This window comes from Parasteatoda tepidariorum, chromosome 12 (assembly GCF_982258835.1).
Source record: "Parasteatoda tepidariorum strain Cologne lab strain chromosome 12, Ptep-v5.0, whole genome shotgun sequence".
Taxonomy (NCBI): Eukaryota; Metazoa; Arthropoda; class Arachnida; order Araneae; family Theridiidae; genus Parasteatoda; species Parasteatoda tepidariorum.
The window spans coordinates 43,789,379-43,809,868 of NC_141766.1; the positions used below are offsets into that span (position 1 = coordinate 43,789,379).

The 20,490-nt window shown below is 30.7% G+C and overlaps 1 protein-coding gene across 1 annotated transcript in view; it reads left to right on the plus strand.

The window, feature by feature from the left end:
• The first annotated feature begins 6,903 nt into the window (after nt 1–6,903).
• Nucleotides 6,904–20,490, plus strand: part of LOC107445841 (uncharacterized) — a 34,662-nt gene continuing 21,075 nt past the window's right edge. Inside the window, exon 1 of the mRNA XM_016060331.3 lies at nt 6,904–7,113. Coding sequence (XP_015915817.1) covers nt 7,089–7,113 — 25 coding nt within the window. The 5' untranslated portion in view covers nt 6,904–7,088. The remainder of the gene's footprint in view (nt 7,114–20,490) is intronic.

Here is a 20,490-nt window from a genome sequence, read left to right on the forward strand (position 1 = left end):
AAACTTCGTGAATAATTTTTATTGTTATTATATTTAATTACGATGCGATTTAATTTTTTGAACAAATCATGAACATGTGATTTTAAACCGAGTAACTTTCCGAGTAATTTTGGTCTATACAGCATCGTCGGTGACAATGAAACTAGAAAATTATATCGATTTCATTATTTCAGTTAATCGCAGCCAATCGCTGCTTCTATGATTTAAGATCATTACTGAAATCTCACTTAATAAAAATAATGACGAAGATTTTACTTTATAAGGTATTAATCAAGTCAGTTTTGACTTATGCTTCAGAGACATGGACTTTAACAAAAAGGGAAGAGAAGTTATTAGCAACCTTCGAAAGGAAGATCCTACTAACCATCTTTGGCGCTATCCTCGATAATATATAAGATCTTTAATAGTGATGATGTCATTAAATCTATTAAACTAAGTAGAATGAGATGGGCCGGGCATGTAGTGAGAATGAGCCCAGAACGAACGGCATGGAGAGTCTTTAATGCAACCCCCTTCAATGAAAGGCCAAGAGGAAGGCCCAAAAAGAAATGGAAAGACTGTGTGGATGAGGATTTTGCCATCCTAAAAGTAAAGAACTGGAAATCAATTGCTGGGAGAAGGGCAGAATGGGCAAAGCTTTTGAGGAAGGCCCAGGCTCACAAAGGGCTGTCGTGCCAATGCTGATGATTATTATTTCAGTGCCTGGATTTTCGATTTCAGATACGATTTCCCCTGTTCAGAGGAAAGGTAGTTTTAATCTTATTGAACAACTGGTTTTCAGATTTTATTGAACAATGCTATACCATTTAGATGAAACATGCCGAATTTCAATTTCTCATAAAAGTTAATTTTTAAAAAAAGTGTGACTTATAAATATTTTACAAAAAGAAAAGGTTCGATCCTTTTATATGTATGCATGGAACTTTGAACAAGAAATTGAGTAGTTTGTAATCAAGTTACCACTAGTATCAATTTTGAAAACTTGATTGAAGTAAAATAGATTTGAAAGCTGTAATTTTTTTAGAAATATGTTTTGATGCGATACGATATTATTAAAAAAAATTGTTATTGTAGTTGTAGTTCATTTACGTCGCACTAAAGCTGCTCAATGGCTATTGGTGACTGTCTGGGAAACATCCCTGAGGATGATCCGAAGACATGCCATCACAATTTTGATCCTCTGCAGAGGGGATGGCACCCCCGCTTCGGTAGCCCGACGACCTGCACGCGAAGTCGAGCACTTTACGGTAGAACAGTTTGACGAAGACCAATACAGCACACCCTCGATCCCTACGCAAACTGATCCAAGTGATCACCCACCCGCACACTGACCGCAGCCAGTGATGCTTGACTTTGGTGATCTGCTGGAAACAGTGTCTTAACGATCAGACCACTGCGGGACTCAAAAAATAAGAAATAATGAAGAAAAAAAAATTTAAAAAATTTCAATTAACTAAACTATATTAACTATTCTAAATATTTTTTAACATTTTAGTTACAGCAACCCGCTTCCCACTAAAGTGACGCCACTGAATAGTGCTTTGAGCCGTGACATTGCACATTGCATATTAAGATTTCGTATTATATTTTACTTTTGTACCTAACGAATACTTCACTCCTAAATGTAACACACCGAAGAAACTTGTTACATATTAAGCGCATTTTTTATTTTGCTTTATAACCGGCGTTGAGCAGCCGACCCAACTCTGAGTTTACGACTACCAATGTTCAATTGCGTACCCTTGTAATTTTGAACCCAATCTCGAAGACAAAGAAACTCCTGAATCAAGCATTTGGAACAAACTAGCCTTTTTAAAGGAAATGACCTGCATCTGCGTTACATGGAGAGAAAATCAGCGAAAACCTTCCATGGTTAGCCTGACGGCAACGGAATTCTAACCCATGATCCGTCTGAGGATATTTTATGGCTACTGTAGCCATACCACTGAGAATATTTTATGTCAGCATTGTAATAAGTGAGAACCGGGAAAAAATTCGCATCAACCAGTCAACGATGTGATTCGAACCTGGAACCCCTATTAAAAGGTGAAGAACGCTCCATCCCCTGAGTGGTATTATTTTATATTTCATAGCCGTTGTTGAACAGCCGATCCAATTTTATGGGTTTACAACTACTAATGTTCAACTCCGTAGCCTTGTAATTTTGAACACAATCCAGAAGGGAACTCCTGGATCGAGTATTGGGAGAAATTTGCCTTCGTGGAGGACTTTTTGATGGAGCCATCCAGCATTTGCGTTACATGGGGAAGAAAACCACGAGAACCTCCCATGGTTAGCCAGACGACAAGGGGCTACCACTGAGGATATTTCACGTCATCACTGTGATCGGTGCAAGCCGGATGCGGAATTCGTATCGACTGGGATTCGAACCCGGTTCGCCGAAATTGGAAGGCGAATGCTCTATCCCCTGAGCCATCGTGGCTCCCTGAGTGGTATTAATCCAATATAGGTCATTGAAATATTAGTCAGTGGCAGCTTAAAGCAGATTCGGCCGGTTTTCAAACATTAACGCGATGATGCTGTCCAAACACGGCGCTCGTGCACGCAGGACATCGCGTTGATGCCGGGAAAATACGGCGCTTCTAATGAAATAGTTGATTATTACATAGTAATTATTAATTTTAATTTTTATTATTTTTCATATTGTAGAATATTTGTATACATAATGCAGGCCATGAAGCAAAATCCATTAAACTCAAAATAATTAGATACTTATTTGTCATAAAACTGTTCAAAAAGCTGCTTGAATCGAATCTCTTACCTTCCTAAAAAAATTTTATTTTCCTAAATTTATATTAAAATAAATTTCTGTTACAATGAAATTTCGATCCAGCGAGGGGAAATTCAAATATTGGGGTTACAAACTAGTTCGGTCCGTTTTTCCTTTTTGTGATCAAAAATGCATTTATTTCCGAACAAAATGAATGAACAGATTAATCAAAGCATTGTCCATCGCTGACTACTACTTTTCCCCACCTCTCAGGCAATTTTCGAATTCCATCTCGAAAAAATGTCTCGTCTTTCGAGGCGATCCAAGTTAGGAGCCAATTTTCGATTTCTGCGAAAGAAGTGAACTAGTGACCTGCCAAATCGTGCTGCATCCGTCGGAACAACCAGTAATCAGAAGGAGCAATGTCCAGCGAATACAGTGGGTGCGGCGAAATATCCCACTTGAGCGTTTCCAATAATTTTTTACGACTTTTGAGACATCAGGCCGACCGTTATTATGCAGAAGAATAGCGTTGTCATGTCTTTGCTCGTATTCCGCCCGTTTTTCTCGTAATGCACGGCTCAAGCGAATCAATTGTAGCCTATATCGATCGCCCGTAATGGAATCACCAGATTGTAGCAGCTAATAGTCTACAACACTATTCACCATTCATCATTCACTATTCACCATTCTTCATTCACCATCCTTCATTCACCATTCACCATTCCCTGCATGATTTATCAGTTGGAGCATTGTCACCATAAACTTCTACAAGCATTCGATGCCCTTCAGCTGCACTTTTCTTCCAATTAAAGCGGAAACATAAAACCTCCGGCAAATGCTGCTTAGTTACTACAAAATTTGACCTATTCAACAAAGTAAAAAATAGCGTTTTTGTATGAAACTCAGAGCGATATAAACTGAATATTATTGACAGATGTTTAACCTCTCTGAAACCACCGAAACCAGCTGTCACTATATAACATTCATAACAGCAGAGCCATCTTTTAAAAACGGACCGAACTAATTTGTACTCCCAATATATTTTTACATTTACAATCACATTGTAAAGAGATACAAACAGTAAAAAAAGAACTCTTAAACTATTATTTTTTTATGAGATATAATTTTTGCAAATGTTGTCTAATATTTAAGACGCTGGATCACAATGGCTAACGAGCTTGGCTAGTTCAGGCGGCATTAGAAACAACAATAATATCAAACATTTTAGAACAGCAATGAAAGAAAGACTGATTTTCAGCGTTTTTCTATTTTCTGTATCAGAAATGAATAAAAATTTCTTTGTTTTGCCCTTTTCGTCTATATTGCTAGCTTAAACAACAGTAAAATGTAATTTTCTCAACAACAAAAAATTGACGAAATAGCTGGATGCAAGTAATATTTAGCTTGATAGAAACAGGCAGGTTTTGTCAATATTAACATTTTGATGGAGCCCTACAATGAAAAACTTTCAGGTATATGTCGCACGTATTACTCGGAGCTTTTACAGTACAGTCCGCAAAAAAAAAAATAATAATAATAAATAAACAGATCACCTCAAATAATTTTTGATTGTATCCTCACATTCTATGACACAATCTTAATGGTTCAAGGGGGTGACCTTAAATATGCTAATTAATTAGAGCAGACGATTTTTTAAGGTACGCAATCAGCCACAAAAACGCACTTTCTCTAAATAAGCATGCCTTTACTTTGACGGATTCGAATTTTTAAATCCCAAAATATAGGGGTTCGCCACAATCTGGGATATATGGCTCCGATAATTTGGTCAAGAAAATTGACCAAAGTTTGACCCCTTTAATGTCCTTTTTTATTTTGCGCATATCTCGAGAACTTTTTAAGCGAAAATTCGGCACACGTATAAGAAGTTCGTTTATCCAAAGATAATTCTACGCAAAATATAACTTTTAGTAAATAATTATTATTTTTCATTTAATAAAAATCGAAAAAAAAAATTGTATTGCAAGGTGTACAAGTTTTTACATCATATTAAAGAATGCTAGTTAAAGTGACAAAAAAAAAATTAACAAAAACGGCAAAATACGGTGAAATAGTTCATGAAAAAATGAATTTTTAAATTCCGACCGATTCAAAATTTAATTTCCCAGGAACTATTTTAGCGTTTTCGCTTAAATTCGTTTCTTCGAATATTTTTACGTTTCGATTATTCACAGATTCATTTATTGCAACCAACCTTTTGGAGTCCCGCAGTGGACTGATCGTTAAGACACGGTTCCCAGCAGATCACCGAAGTCAAGCATCACTGGTTGCAGTCAGTGTGCGGTTGGGTGACCACTTGGATCAGTCTGCATAGGGACCGAGGGTGTGCGGTATTGGTCCTCGCTAAACTGTGCTACCGTAAAGTGCTCGACTTCGCGTGCAGGTCGTTGGGCTACAGAAGCGGGGTGCCATCCCTTCTGCAGAGGATCAAAATTGTGATGGCATGTCTTCGGATCATCCTCTGGGATGTTTCCCAGACCGTCGCCAATAGCCCATTGTTTAGCTCTAGTACGACGTAAATGAACAACAACAACAACCTTTTGGAATTTATAAATTGCAGAAAATTCTTATGAATAATAAAATTACGGTTAAATTTAAACACAAATCATAATTCTAAAACTGTCTAGAAAATCTAGCCTCCGTACATAACCTCGTAAACATAATATAAGCCGAGGAACTCACCAAAAATTTTCTAAATTTTTAAGTTATTGTTTGCATTCCATCAACTATCCATGGAAGGACATAAAAAATGAATCCAGGGTTATCCTGCTACTGTAGTTCAGCCTGCTACTTCAGCTGAAAAATATTTGGTGAAAGGAAAATGCTTTTCTGTCATAATTAAACCCAAATTTATGGAGCATTCTCACTGCATAAAATTCGCGTTAACGATTCATCGCGGACGCAAGCAGCTCGTCTTCATGTTATTTCTAAACTGACGCTCTCACGTCTAGAGCAAATCGCATGCAGTACAAATGTTCTCTTATTTTTATTTGATTTGACTGTTAGCCAACCACTAGAGCTACACTGGTATGCTATTAGAGACAGTAAGAAATGATAAAGTGAAGCAGGTGGGTTGGTAATGCTGTCTTCGAACCATCTCCTCAAACTGCGTCTCTGAACTTCTTCTCGCTTGGGAAGAAGGAGCCTTGGTGCATCCACAATGCATGCGATACATATGGATGGTGTTTTCAGTAGAAATGTAAACAATAGCAATCTCGAGCTGTATGCCTGCTCTAATTCCGGTAAGAAAGTTCGCAGCTGTTTACTACATGTTATTCTGCGAGGCGATATTTTCAAACGGATAATTTTGTTTTCAATAAAAGAAATATATTAGATAATTTCCGAGCTCAAATCTGCCGTATTTCATAAGATATTAATGTTATTATGTAATTCTGGTGAGTTTGAAGTGAAAATTTGGTTTAGTTATTTAGAGATATATTGTTAAAAAAGGTGACATGGTTGCAAGATTTTGACTAACTCGCTTTTTTGATAGTCTTGATACGGCCTCTTTCCATAAGTTTATTACTGTTTGTTCTTGTTGCAAGCTGTGCACCATCTTACGTTAGTGTTAACACTTTTAGCATTGTAAACACAAGTATTGTTAGCATTGTAAACACAAGTAATAAGTAATCAAATACATTGTTTGCAAGAATTTCAAAACACAATGATGTCAAATGGCTTTAAAATACAACGGAAAAAGTAACCCGTAAATTTAGGCGGTAGCGGGCTTGCAGCTTTCCCTAGAGTAGAAAACACCATCCATATGTGTTTGCATGTCAGTGCAATTCTCCCATGCGATATGCGCGAGCAGTTCGCCTTACATGCTGTTACTTAACACTGGCACGAGCGTCTAGGGCAATCACATGCAATGTGATCAGACGTTCAGCCCCAGCCGTCTACGTGAGGAATTAACTATCGACTCTTGAATAAAACCTGTCTTACCTCTAATGTCTGAGTGGTTAAAGTTTTTCATGATTCATAAAACATTTTTTAGCTAATAAACTTATTTTCGTGTTTGGAACTAATCACGAATGCGTGCTGCGCGAATGAGATACAGTGAAAATGACCCTTACAAAATTTCTGTTCTCAATTTTTCAATATTTTTTCTCGGCTACCGCTGCTTAAACTGTGACTGCTCTCTTTAGGTTTTGATAACTGGCAACTTCTGAAATTTATGCGTTCCTCGCGAGGGCGTCAGAAATATTTGCGACGTCATTATACCGTAAGCTAAGTCATTAGGATAAACAAACTATCAATTTTGACTTCAGTTTTAACTTGTAATTTTATCGTGAAGTTTAGCGGAAGACGTCTCTTATTTTAAGAACATTTATTCCAAATGGCTTCAGGAGGTGATTCTGCAAGTAAGAAACTGTTTCAGTAACATTTCTTTCGGTTTACTAAAACCGGCCGGCTTAGCTGTCACTTAAAGCTGTCAAGCATTTTTCGAAATACTATTTACTTTTGACAAGACGGAAATATGTCACACCTGCAGATGTTTACCTTCTAAACATGTCGAATAAAATATTTAACTTAATATAAATCCTTTTTATTTTTCTACATCTGTAATTAAGCAGAATTAGCGTTAAATTTTGAATTAAAGCTGTTTTATGTAAAACTTAAGAAGTTTCATAAGGTGTGAAAAATTTTCAATTTTTGGAAATTCTTTAACTTTTTTTCCCCTCATTTGCGTTTTTTGCTACTTTCTTTAATCTTCAAATCGCAGTTGTTATTTTGAAAATTGCTTGACAATTTCCGCTTATTGCTTACAGATTTAATGGTGATGATTCCATAGGCTGAACTTCATAAAACAAAATTGTATTGAATGCTGACAATGTTTCTATAAATATTGAGCTCATTGTTTGTAAAGAATTTCGTTTATCCCGGCTTAAATAATTGTAGTGATTTGCACTTATCAGTTTAAAATGAATACTGTGTAAAAAATGCATATTTTTATTAATAGCATAAATTTAAAATTAATATTTTATCTGTAACTCAGCTGTTCTGATTTAAAACTACTGACTGTTCTACTATAATAAAAACTTTACAAGTTGTAAAAAAGTAAGAAGTGGAAATTTTACAAAAGTTCTGATCGCATTTAAAAAAATTATTTTCATAATTTCCATCTAAAAATGAATGTCATCCAGGCTTTCTGGTCTTGTAAGTCCCTATGCATGCTATTAGTTCAGACCAACAGTTTCCAATTTCTTTAGACCTAGAACCTTCTACTCTTAATGATCGATTTTATCAATTCATTTCAACTAAGTATTATAATCAATAATTCAACTAATTATTCACTGTTAACTAAAGAAAGACTTCTTAATTATTTTGAAAGTGTAAAGAATCAAGTTTTTTCATTGTTTATCAATACCAGATTTAAAGCTAGATTTACCCTGTTTTTGACAGTTTCATCCACTGATCTGGAATAGCATTTAGTCTACTGTGGAAATTTGTTTAAGTGTAGGCATAAGTTGAAAATAAACAAAATAAGCTGGATTATGGCTTATGTTGAAATAAAAACTGGTGAAAAGAGAACTGTAATAAGTTTTTAAAAAAGTCAAACATATTTAGTTATTATGGAATTTAGTTTTATTTAGGATTGAAAAAAATTTAATTGCAAATATAAATGCAATTTTTTCATTAATGCATATTTTTATTCAATATATTGTCTTTTTTTCTCTAGCATTTTACTTGAATAATTTAATGAAAATAACTAAATTTTGAAAGAAATAATTGATTGTGGAGGAGATATAAATATAATTACAGCTTTAAAAGAGCTGTAATTGGTCAATTAAAGTCTTAGATTTCAGAACCCATAGGTACCCTGGAACTAATTGTGGGAACGACTGTCTTATGCACCGCTATAATGTAGCCTGATTATAGCCTCATGTAGCCTTGCACTTTAATGTTTTGATATAAACTTAATCTGTAAGTAATCCGTCTGATGTAACTTTATACCTACCATTCTTTAATATTTATTATTTAAATATTAAGGTTTATAATTTTCTCTTCTATGGAGCTGCTACTTATATACTTTTCAATTATGATAATGTAAACAGTTATGTTTTTTGCGTACATTATTTGCTGAATTTTAGTAGGTACAATTTCTGTAATATTTAATTCTGAATTTCTCTTTATTTTTTTGTGTGTATTTTTAAGTAATGAATTTAACTTATTACGTTGAATGAATAAGCTATAAATATCATAAATTTGTTTAAAAGTCCCCTTTGCTTACATCCAAAATAAGTGGTAGCTAAATTATTTCATACTAGCTTTTGCAACATTATTTTTAACTTCAAAAATTTTCACTCTTAATAATCGTTAAAATAACTAAGCACATTCTTTTTTGCCAAAATGTAAAGTTTTTTCACAGTTTAACTCTAAAGTGCCTTTATACATAGCAGATATTTTAGTACAAGATATAAAATTATTTTTCTTATTTTAAAGGCATTTATATTTATTGAGTTGCCAAAATGTGGATTTTAAGATAAGTAGTTTGAGATTAAAAGGGAGGGACAGTTAACAACAAATAAAGAAAAATAGATGTTAACCGTTAAAAGGAGTAGAGCATAAAGAAGGCAAGGAGTTCAAATTTGTCGAATTTTTTTTAACACAATTTTATTAAGCCGATCATAAGTTTATTACTTCAATTTCAATTTCTCTTCGGCTTCATTAATAGAAAAGGTCTTAAAAGCCATAAACATTAAATATAAATTAAGTAAACTGATAAGATAGAAGCATGAATTTAAAAAAAATACTCAAACTTCAGTTTATTAAACATGTATTGGTGTAATTTATAAGAACTGGAAATGTTAAAATGATTCTTTTTTATATATTTCTATTCAGATTTTATTAAAAATTACAATGGAACTATTTAAAAAAGGGCTGTAAAGTTGTAATCAATTAAAATATGTACATGCTAAAATAAACTGATTTTCAAAAAATATGTAAATGTAATTTTAAAAATGTTCTGTCTGTAGTATTTTAAAAATAGATATTTTGTAAAATATTTTGGATGTTTTTCTTGACAAACCTCTTATTGGAAACTATTACATAAATATTTCGTTGAAATATAATTTCATCAGTGTTCTCCCTAAGCATTTTTTGAAGAACAGCCTGTCTTGCTTACCATTTGATCCTAGGAAATTCGGCCTCATGATCTTTTTTGTAAAAGTAAACCACCACCCTTTAAACACTACCTTTTTATTCATATTTCATTTTGAAAACAATTCACTGCTTAGATAATGACACACTGGTAAAATTATGTATGCTCATAGTTTTAATTTTATTTACTATTACAAATATTTACTTTGTCAAGATTATTCTCAACTGCTTTAATTTTTATAAGTATCTTTTTCGGAATGAGGGATATTACTAAATTTTCTAAGTGATGTTTATCTTATTTTTAGTTTAAATTGTAGAAAAAAGCTTTCAAGTTGTTTATCAATTATTCATTTTCTTAGTTTTGTATTTTGAAGAAAAAAAATCTGCACAGAAAATAACTTTTAACATACCTTTATTTATTTTTATAAACTACAAAATTTTAAATTATTTTGATTGAAAGAGAATTACTTTTGAAATAAACACCTAAAGTAGTGTATTAGGGTAATTTAAAAATTGTTGAGGATAAAATTCAGAAATTTTTATAGTTTTAAGTAACTGCCCTTTCAAAACTCAAAGTGCCCTTTTTGAAATGAATGTGCCCTGCCCTTTTTTTATTCTGAGGCAAAACTCTTGATTTCATATCCTTTCTGATCTCATTTGACTGTTAACTATTCATTTGACACCTTAAGTTTCTAAAATCTTTTATGATAAACATGTCAACTTTTACTACAAGTATTGTTAACATAATTATTCTAAATATTTTCCTACTTTGTATTTTAGTGATAATTGATAAGAGCTGATAAGATAATGACCAACAGTTTTTCTTGTCAGTTTAAGCTATCAACGTCTGTTATTGAAAACCTTCCAACCTAAATTATAAATGATATAAACTTAATTATTTCAAAATTATTGTTTTGCATTCTAGTGTAAATTTATAGATATAAATGATAAATTCTAGGTGTTTAACATTTTCAGAATTTATTTGTGATATGCTAGATTGTTTCTTGTGTGTGATAACAATCATAGGAAGCAACTGATAAGACAAAACTAGATAAAATTTAATTCTTAGAATATCAATAAAAACTTCTATATTTATATGAAATAAAATTAACTTCATAATCGGTGTGAAAAGAAAGTTATCTTAAATTGTATGATGAGATAAAATAATTTGACTTAAAGAAATTTTTTTAAAAAATCAATATTATTTAAAACTATCAAAATGGTCATTCAACCTAATTACATAACTTTCTAAAAACTTTATATTATCATTTGAGCAATATAGTCTTTTAAAAATTATAATAATTAATTTCTTAAGTACAGTTTCAATTTCCCTTTGTAAAACCAAATCACTTTAAAAGAAATCAAAAATTCTTTTAAAATGGTTCCTAATTAAATTCTTAACTAAAGCAATTTTCATAAATCCCCATTACTCTTAATGGTAGAATTAACATACTTAATTTTGTATTCTTGCAAATGAAATGTTTGCGAGTTATTTACAGAAACACTTAAGACTTGACTAGCACGCTGTAAGTTAAGTAATCCTGGTAGGGAATCCTGGATTGACCCCTATAAGTTCTTTTCTAAAAAAAGTGTACTAAACTCGTATAAGGCTACAAAAACTAATTCTACAACTTTCTTTTAAATTTTTATTTAGAAGCTTGATTAACTAAATATAATTTTTTAAAAAAAATTCATGGTTATTCTCTGTGTAAATTATTTAGACTTGTAGTTTTCCTTTCTACAGTTGAAAATTCTTTTGAAAACTATTTTTAAAAGGAGGAAAAAAATGATTTTATGTCTGGGTAAATAGTATTTGTCAAAAAGTAGATCTATTTTTCTTTAGTTATGAATAGATTAAGATTTAAGAATAAATGTATGACACAGTTTTTTTCCCCTCTGCCAAGGTCGACATATCTTTCCTTGTTATGCATCATTACTTAATACTATATGCGACATAGTGTGGAAGTGACCTTTTGTATCTTGGAACTACATTAGAGATTATTGGTAGTACTCATGGAAATTTGTGTACAACTTAAAAAAGTAACTTATATTAATCGTTTAATTAACTTGTTGGCTGAGGGAAAACTTATTTGACAGTTTTGTCATTTTAAAAACATATCCAGATTAAATTCTGTATATTCATAAAACAATTTTTTTTAAAAAAACTAATATCACCCTCAATCTTATTAGTTTTAAATTTTAAAAAGTATTTGTGATCTAAAAGAAAAGGTGGTTATTGAAAAAAAGATCTTGACAGCTTTAAATCATATAAATATTTCTATATTCATTCTATATTAGAGGCCCCCGGGATCCCTAAGATTGGCCCCGACTCACTGTGGCGCAACCGAAAATTTTTTATTTTTTTTCGCTAAAGCATATTCATTATAATGAAAATAAACTTATTGTTGGAACCCAAAAGCCTATTTATTTATTATCATAATTATATATATATATATATATATATATATATATATATATATATATATATATATATATATATATATATATATTGCAACTCAAGGTCGTTATTTTTCTCTTGAATTCATTTTTTAACGTAATCTTTAACGTGATTTGTCCTAAAATTCTAAGAAAAAAAAGCTATTATAGTGATAATTTTATTTAAATGGAAAGGTATACTTCATGAGAAATTAATATTTATTTTCATATAACGTATATATCAATATAATTCAAAATTAGCTGCTGTTATAGTTATTGTTCCCACCTTTTAAAGTGTTCATAACCAGGGGTCTGTTTAGTAGAAATTTGGGTCCCTTCACAAAATATCTTTTCATAAAAACGGACCCTTCACAAAATATTTTAACTTATCTTCATTATTTTTTTTTAATGGAATAAAATCCTTCTCAAGAAGGGGTAGAAAGACAAATGCAAACGAACTAAGTTTTGTTTTCGGCAGAAGCTCCTTCCTTTATTCGTCCGAAATGAATATTCTGCGTTCAGCAGTATAGGCTAAATACCAAATATTTGTATGTTGCATCTCTAAAATAGTAGCAGCAATTGCTGTTTATTTTTTAAAATTTAATTTTTTTAATTATAAATTTACAGTGTTGAGCATAATCTTGTACGTCTTTACAATTTAAAAACTCCTTGAAAAAGTTTTTTTGCAACAACGGACCCTATTTGCACAAATTCCCAAAAGCGGACCCTCGTTGAAAGAATGTGACTTAGCGTTTATTTTATATTCACAAAATTGCGAGTAATTTTTTCAGAATTTTACAAAAACAGACCTTTTACAAAATGTCTGGACAGACCCCTGCACGAAGGATTAGCTATTGTCAATTGATGAAAATAAACTTATTGTTGGAACCCAAAAGCCTATTTATTTATTATCATAAATTTTTTTTTTTTTTTTTGCAACTCAAAGTCGGTATTTTTTCTCTTGAATTCATTTTTTAACATAAAATTCTAAGGAAAAAAAGTTATAATTTTATTTAAATGGAAAGGTATACTGCATGAGAAATTATATGAAAATAAATATCAACGTAAATATCAATATAATTCAAAATTAGCTGCTGTTATAGTTATTGTTCCCACCTTTTAAGAAGTGTCCATATAACAGAATTTTGACACCAAATTTTGCCGTTTGATCGCTCTATATTCTAGAAAATAAGAGTAAAAATTATGATCCCAAAGCTATTGTTTTGATAAGAGTGACTCAACAAGAAAATATTTACTCTAAGTACAACGAAGCTAAGTTTTATCGGCTGCATCATTAGTTTTAATCAGCGTTCCAGGAAGCTGACAAATTCAATTTCTAAAAGCTAATAAAGTTTGTTTGGGTAATATAATAGCGTATTTTTAGACCGGAGAAATGACTCATTTTTTTTGTTCTCGTATTTAACTCTCTATTATAGAGCATAAGGCCTTTTAATTCCCATTTTTTATAATTTTCTTACACACTTATTTTAAGAGTTAATAGGCATTCGCGGAACTGGGTTTTTATTTACAAATCTGTCCTAAATGGGACACGTGAGAGTATATAGTTCTGAATTTCCTCGTTGAAAGTTGGTATGTTGGGTCTTGAGGATTATGTAGGATATTTGCACGATATCTTTTCAACTTTTGAGTTAATTCCATTCTTTTAAATTGTATTTTTTCAGCTTTTTATTTTTTACGAACTGCAACGGTCATAAACTTCTTAATTTACATCTTCGAGAATATTGGATTTTAAAACGCTTTCAAGGATTTTAAAACGCTTTCAAGGATTTTAAAACGCTTTCAAGGATTTTAAAACGCATTTAAGGATTTTAAGACGCTTTCAAGGATTTTAAGACGTTATTAAGGATGTTAAAACGCTATAAAAAGATTCTAAAACACTCTAAAAAAACAAATTTTGGATTTTTTACTAATCCTTCACAAATTCATTTATCGTAATAACGGATCCTTCACAAAATTCTTTACCTTAAAAACTGGCCCATAACAGTATTTTATGCTTTAAAAAATGGATTTTTCACAATATTTTATATTTTAAAAATGGACCCTTCCCACAAATGGCGTCATTAATTCATGATTTAAAAGCAAATCTTAGAAAAGTATGGTATTTGTATATTTTACAAAAACGGGACTTTGCTTTCAAATGTTCATGAAGCAGGATTCTAAAAAGAAAAAAAGACATTCTACACTGACCTTAGATTCAGATAATTTTGAACATTTATCATAAAAGAACTAAACAGACAATTCTATTTTTTTTTCTTTTCTCAAAAACTAAACCTTTCCCCCCAAATTTATGTGTAGATTTTTCCCAATTTCACTGAAACTAGACCTTTTCATAAAAAAAATTTTTTAAATGACTGCTATTCCAAAGTTTCTATTGATCTTAGAAAACATACCATTTCATTATTTGCTACATGCCTGTTCTTCGACCTCCCTAATCTTTATATTTGTTTATCGCCGAATTCGGATTTTTTTTTTAGGTAAAATAAAAAACGTTATTGACGATTCGATAAAAATTCTCTCTGGTATAATCCTGACTTTGTGTTCTTTCCAGAAAGCAATTTAAAACTAAATAATTAATGCTGTAATTGATAGTTTTTTTCCTTTTTATTTTAGTAGAATTTGGTTGAGTAGATTGTAATGAAAGCTGACGAACCTCTAATTGAAATTTGTTATTTTTTTTTATTCAAATAAATACTGGTTTTAGCTTTCATGACCCTCAGGGAGGTACCCTTATCTCCTCTAGTTTCTTACATACTCAGGATATTTTTTCTTAATAGGGGTTTTATGACATATATGCTCCTAGTAATCTTAGTTTGTATACTCCATTTTCCTTTTTGTTTTACAGTTATAGTTTATGCCTTCATTTTAAGGCTGGCTGCTAAGAAATATTTCTTGGTGTCACGCTACCTAGCATGCGCTATCTTGTACGCGTTTTTGACTATAAACAAATTGCGATTACTAGCTTTCTACGCGAAGTGGCAAAGCTTATGGATTTCCGATTCCTGTGCCTTTTAACCTGTCGAATACCTATGTTTTAGAAAAATATATCAAAATGGAAACATTTTTGAAACTAGAAATCTAACCTGGTCTTTTTTTTTTAATTTTGGTCCATTAACATAAAAGGTCCCTTTACGAATTTATCGTGAAAACTGACTCTTTATATTTTAAAAATGGAACTGTCACTTATGTCTCTAAAAATGATGACATCTGTAATTCCTTATTTTAAAATACAGCTTCTTTGAAAACGTTTATTTTATTCTTTATTTATGTTAATTAAGTGTGTTTTTCCCCATAAAAACTAATTTATTTTCACACATTCATATCCTGTCTTAAAGAGCTAGCTTCCGCCATAATTTTAGATTCCAAATATAATAGAAGTTTTCACAAAATCAGGGCCTTTTATAAAGGTTTAGACTGACTACTGGTTTTTGTGATTTTTTACAAAATCGCTTTGGAACCATATCCTATTTTCGCAAAATTATGAAAAGATGTTTTAAAATTTTCCGAAAATTTTTTTTTTTTTAAATGTTAGAAATTGGAATCACAGAAACGATCGAATTTCTTAGATTTAACGGTGATTCCTTCATTTTTTCCTGCTTGCAGCCAATTTAGATATTTCAAATTTACCGGCAGATAGGTTGCCCGAACTAGACACTTGCAAGAGTTGCACCATTCAGTCTTAGCAATGTAATCTGGCTTTTTGTGCCAATGAAATTAACTTACTTTAAATCCTATTTAAAAAATTTATGCTATATTCGCAATGATTTGTGCATCTTATTTTGAGATATTAAATATAGTTAACATTTTAAATGCTATTTATTTTATTTCTTAGGAAAAGTATGTTCGTATTTAAGGAATTGTATGAGTTTTAAATTTACCGAAAACTATTTTCGATGTTGGAGGACTACATCTTAACGCTGGTTTTATTACAAATTATGGAGACAACAGATTTCGGTCTAACATGGTCTAAATTTTACCAAAATGCGTATTTTTCTTTTTATTATTATTCACTGTCAAATTTTTAAAATTTAATCCTTTGTTCAAATATTCAAATACTACCAGTATCTTGATTTGGTATGCGTTTTGGTTGGCTAACGTTCTTTTATATGTTTAAAGTTTGAATATTTTTTATTTTATTAAAAAAGAATATCAGGGGTCTGTCCGGACATTTTGTGAAAGGTCTGTTTTTGTAAAATTGTGAAAAAATTACTCGTAATTTATGGATATAAAATAAACGTTGAGTTACATTCTGTCAACCAGGGTCCGCTTTTATGAATTTGTGCAAATAGGGTCCGTTATGGCAAAAAAAAAAAAAAAACTTTTTCAAGGAGTTATTAAATTGTAAAGACATACAAGATTATGCTCAACTCTGTAAAATTATAATTAAACAAATTGAATTTAAAAAAATAAACAGCAATTGCAGCTACTAAATTAGCGATGCAACATACAAATGTTTGATATTCAGCATATACTGCTGAACGCAGAATATTCATTTCGGACGAATAAAGGAAGAAGCGTCTGCCGAAGACAAAATTTAGCTGCTTTACATCTGTCTTTCACCTCCCCCCCCCTTCCTGGAAAGGATTTAATCAATTAACAAAACAATAATGGAGATAAACAAATTTGTGAAGGGCCCGATTAAAATATAAAATATTTTGTGAAGGGTCCGCTTTTATGAAAAGATATTTTGTGAAGGGTTCATTTTTATGAAAAGATATTTTGTGAAGGGTCCGTTAACGGACCCAAATTTCGTCTAAACAGACCCTTGAATATAGAAAATATATTTCTAAAATAATAATGAAAGGAAACTCTTAATTATCTTGGATAATTAAGGTGGATGAATCCAAGCATCCTACGATAATGTTTTAAGTAGTTAGCTTAAATTTTCGGATAAAAATAAACTCGTCACGCATATTCGTTAATGGTAGAAAACAATTCTGTAAATGTAAATAACTTCCGTCTCAAATTATCTTTAATAACTTCTAAAGCAGAGATGTCCTTGAAAAGGTAGATAGAAAACAATCATTCTATTCATAGAAAGGACGTAAGTCTCATCCAAAACCTATCTTTAATAAATTATCGTATTTTTAAAAAAACTTTATCCGAGGAATACATTGAAATATTTCTTTATCGTTATTTATGCCAATTTTAATGATAACACGGAAAAAAAAATGCACCCAACAAAACGTGTCAAAATATACAAACGGAAAAAAATATTCGTGGAAAGAAAAGCACATTTTAAGTAGAAAATTTATGTTTTAGACTAAGTGCTATTTATAATTTATAACACTATTCAAGGAAAAAAATAATGTGGTTTCCTTTTTTAACTGTAAATACAGATACTTAGTATTGTTTCCTGTTATCGTTAAATAGAATGCGTAATCGTTTTCTAGTGCAAGAGAACTTGATTATCCATAGTCGTGGACAAATTCTTACCCGGCATGCTATTTTGTTCATAAAAAGTAACCAGGGTTAGCATGATTTAAATAACTCCATTATTTATTTTTTTAAGTTTACTAACCCGATTATTTTAATCATTGATTTTGTTGAAATAAATTTTAGTTTTAAATATATTCATTCTTAAAGTTGCGACTCTAAATTTCTATTTCATTGACAGGGGTCTGTTTAAAAGAAATTTGGGTCCGTTAACGGACCCTTCACAAAATATTTTTTCATAAAAACGGACCCTTCACAAAATATTTTAACTTAAAAACGGGCCCTTCACAAAATGATTTTTCTTTTAATCGGACCCTTCACAAATTTATTTATCTTCATTATTATTTTGTTAATCGAATAAACCCTTTCCAGGGCAGAAAACAGGAAAGGTGGATGTAAACGAATTAAGTTTTGTCTTCGGCAGACGATTCTTCCATTATTCGTCCGAAATGAATATTCTGTGTTCAGCAGTATAGGCTAAATACCAAATATTTGTATGTTGCATCTCTATATTGGATGCAGCAATTGTTGTTTATTTTTTTAAATTTAATTTTTTAATTATAATTTTACAGTGTTGAGCATAATCTTGTATGTCTTTTACAATTTAAAAACTCCTTGAAAAAAGTTTTTTTTTTTTGCAATAACGAACCCTATTTGAACAAATTCATAAAAGCGGACCCTGGTTGAAAGAATGTGAGTAATTTTTTCACAATTTCACGAAAAACGGACCTTACACAGAATGTCTGGACAGACCCCTGATAATGTTTTAGTCCTCATATTTTTTACTTAAATATTGTTTAGCATTATACTACGTTTTATCGTAGTTTTGATTTTTTAATGACTTTTTCTAGAAAACTTTTTGCTAGTTTGCAAAATTCAGTTTCAATCCCACAATTTTTGACCAATGCTAGTATTAGAAATAGTTTTATATCTGGTTTAAAGCGGCTTTTTTTTCTCACAAATTTGTCTAAGGGAATATATATATTCTCTTTTTCTAGCTAAACAGTTCGGATTCCCTAGTACCATTCCAAGCAAATCCGAAATGTAGGTTTCTAGGTTAATTAATCTTGTCCTAGACTGGGTTATTTGTTATTCCATTAACTAAGCGTTCGTTTCAAAAGCCAAAAGAAAGTGTTAGTTTGTGTGATAGTAATCGATATATCGATTCTAACATTGTCTACTATTAGCTAAATTTGGAAATCTTAAGTATCCAAAGCACGTTTCTATTCATAATGTTAATACATATTTTTTTCAGATAATCAGGGTGCGTAGCGTTTTTCTGAAGGTGCTTATTTTCGTTTTCTAAAAGCCCTTAAAGGTGCTTTTTTCATTGAGTATTTTAAAAAAGTGCTTAATTTTCCTTTTTTCAAAATGAAATTTTTCCTTTACTATGTTGATTTTCGCTTCGAATTATGCTAAAAGACGCAGTTCACATTGTTCTGTTTAACGTTTCACAATTAATTCAACCCCTATCTATTTCGGCTTATTGTCGGTCCGTAAAGTATGAAAACGCCATTCGTTTTACACTATTCTAAATTTCATGATTTTTGACAGTTGTCAAAAAAATGCCAAAAGTTTTTTTTTTTTTTTTACTCGACGGTTAAAACAAGATAAAACCGTCAATTGTCAAAAACTTTCCAACCCTGCATAGTTATATTTTTTTAAAGTGCTTAAAAATATTTTTTGAGTGCTTAAAAGGTGCTTATTTTTTGTTGAATAATTTGTCTACGCACCCTGATAATGTAGCCCAATTTACAATTTTGAAAATTCTCATTTTAAATCTGTTATCCTTATTTATATAATTGTTTTAAATAATTACTTTTTACAATTTTTTTAAATTTACGCAATTAAATACTAATTACAATAATCAATTAAATAATATTTTTTAAATAATTACGTTGTTAATTATAAGATATACTGGCATTTTTTGCCCAAAATGTACAATTTTTAAAATAACACAAAAATCAAAAATGTTTTAATCCCTGCTTGAATGTAATCACATATCAAAGTTTATCATTGACTTGCCCAACTATAAAGTATGGGTAAAAAAAAACGAAAAAAAAAATGTCAATCTCACAAATTTGCTTATAAGCCCGAAGTTTTTGGTTTGGTTTTTAATAATTGCGTGTTGATTAAGTGATTGCTCTTCGGTTATAAAAAGCAATTAGACTGATGAGGTTTTATAAAATTATGAACTTGAAAGTAGTTTAATATATTTAGTAGATGCAAATCTTTTGCTAATCCTAGATAAAGTAAATGTGGCAATAGTTTTCGTATTTTATTTTTAAAGGTGATTTTTTAATGGAAAAAAAATGAAGGTTGTTATAAGCGGCTTATCTTTTTGATAAATAATGCTTGCTTTTCTTGGTTTAAAATAATTTTCTAAGTGCTATATCCAAGAAAACGTGATCACAGAGCAGAGTTGGTTTTTTGACGTCAAAATCCTGTCATAAATTGTTAAAATCTGATCCAAATTCTATCATGAACAAAATTATCAAATTGGATAAATTACAATTTACCATATTTTTATTTAATATTTATAATAGATTATGATTTTCTGCACCAAAATTTTGGATTTTTGACAGTAATTGTCAAAACAGAAAGGGAGTTTAATGTCAATGATTTAAATTACTTGTAATATTATATGTACTATTTATAATTACTACATATTTATAACAGCTAATAATTATTTTCTACATCAAAATATTGGGTTTTTGACAATACTCAAGAAATGTCAAAGTGCTTTT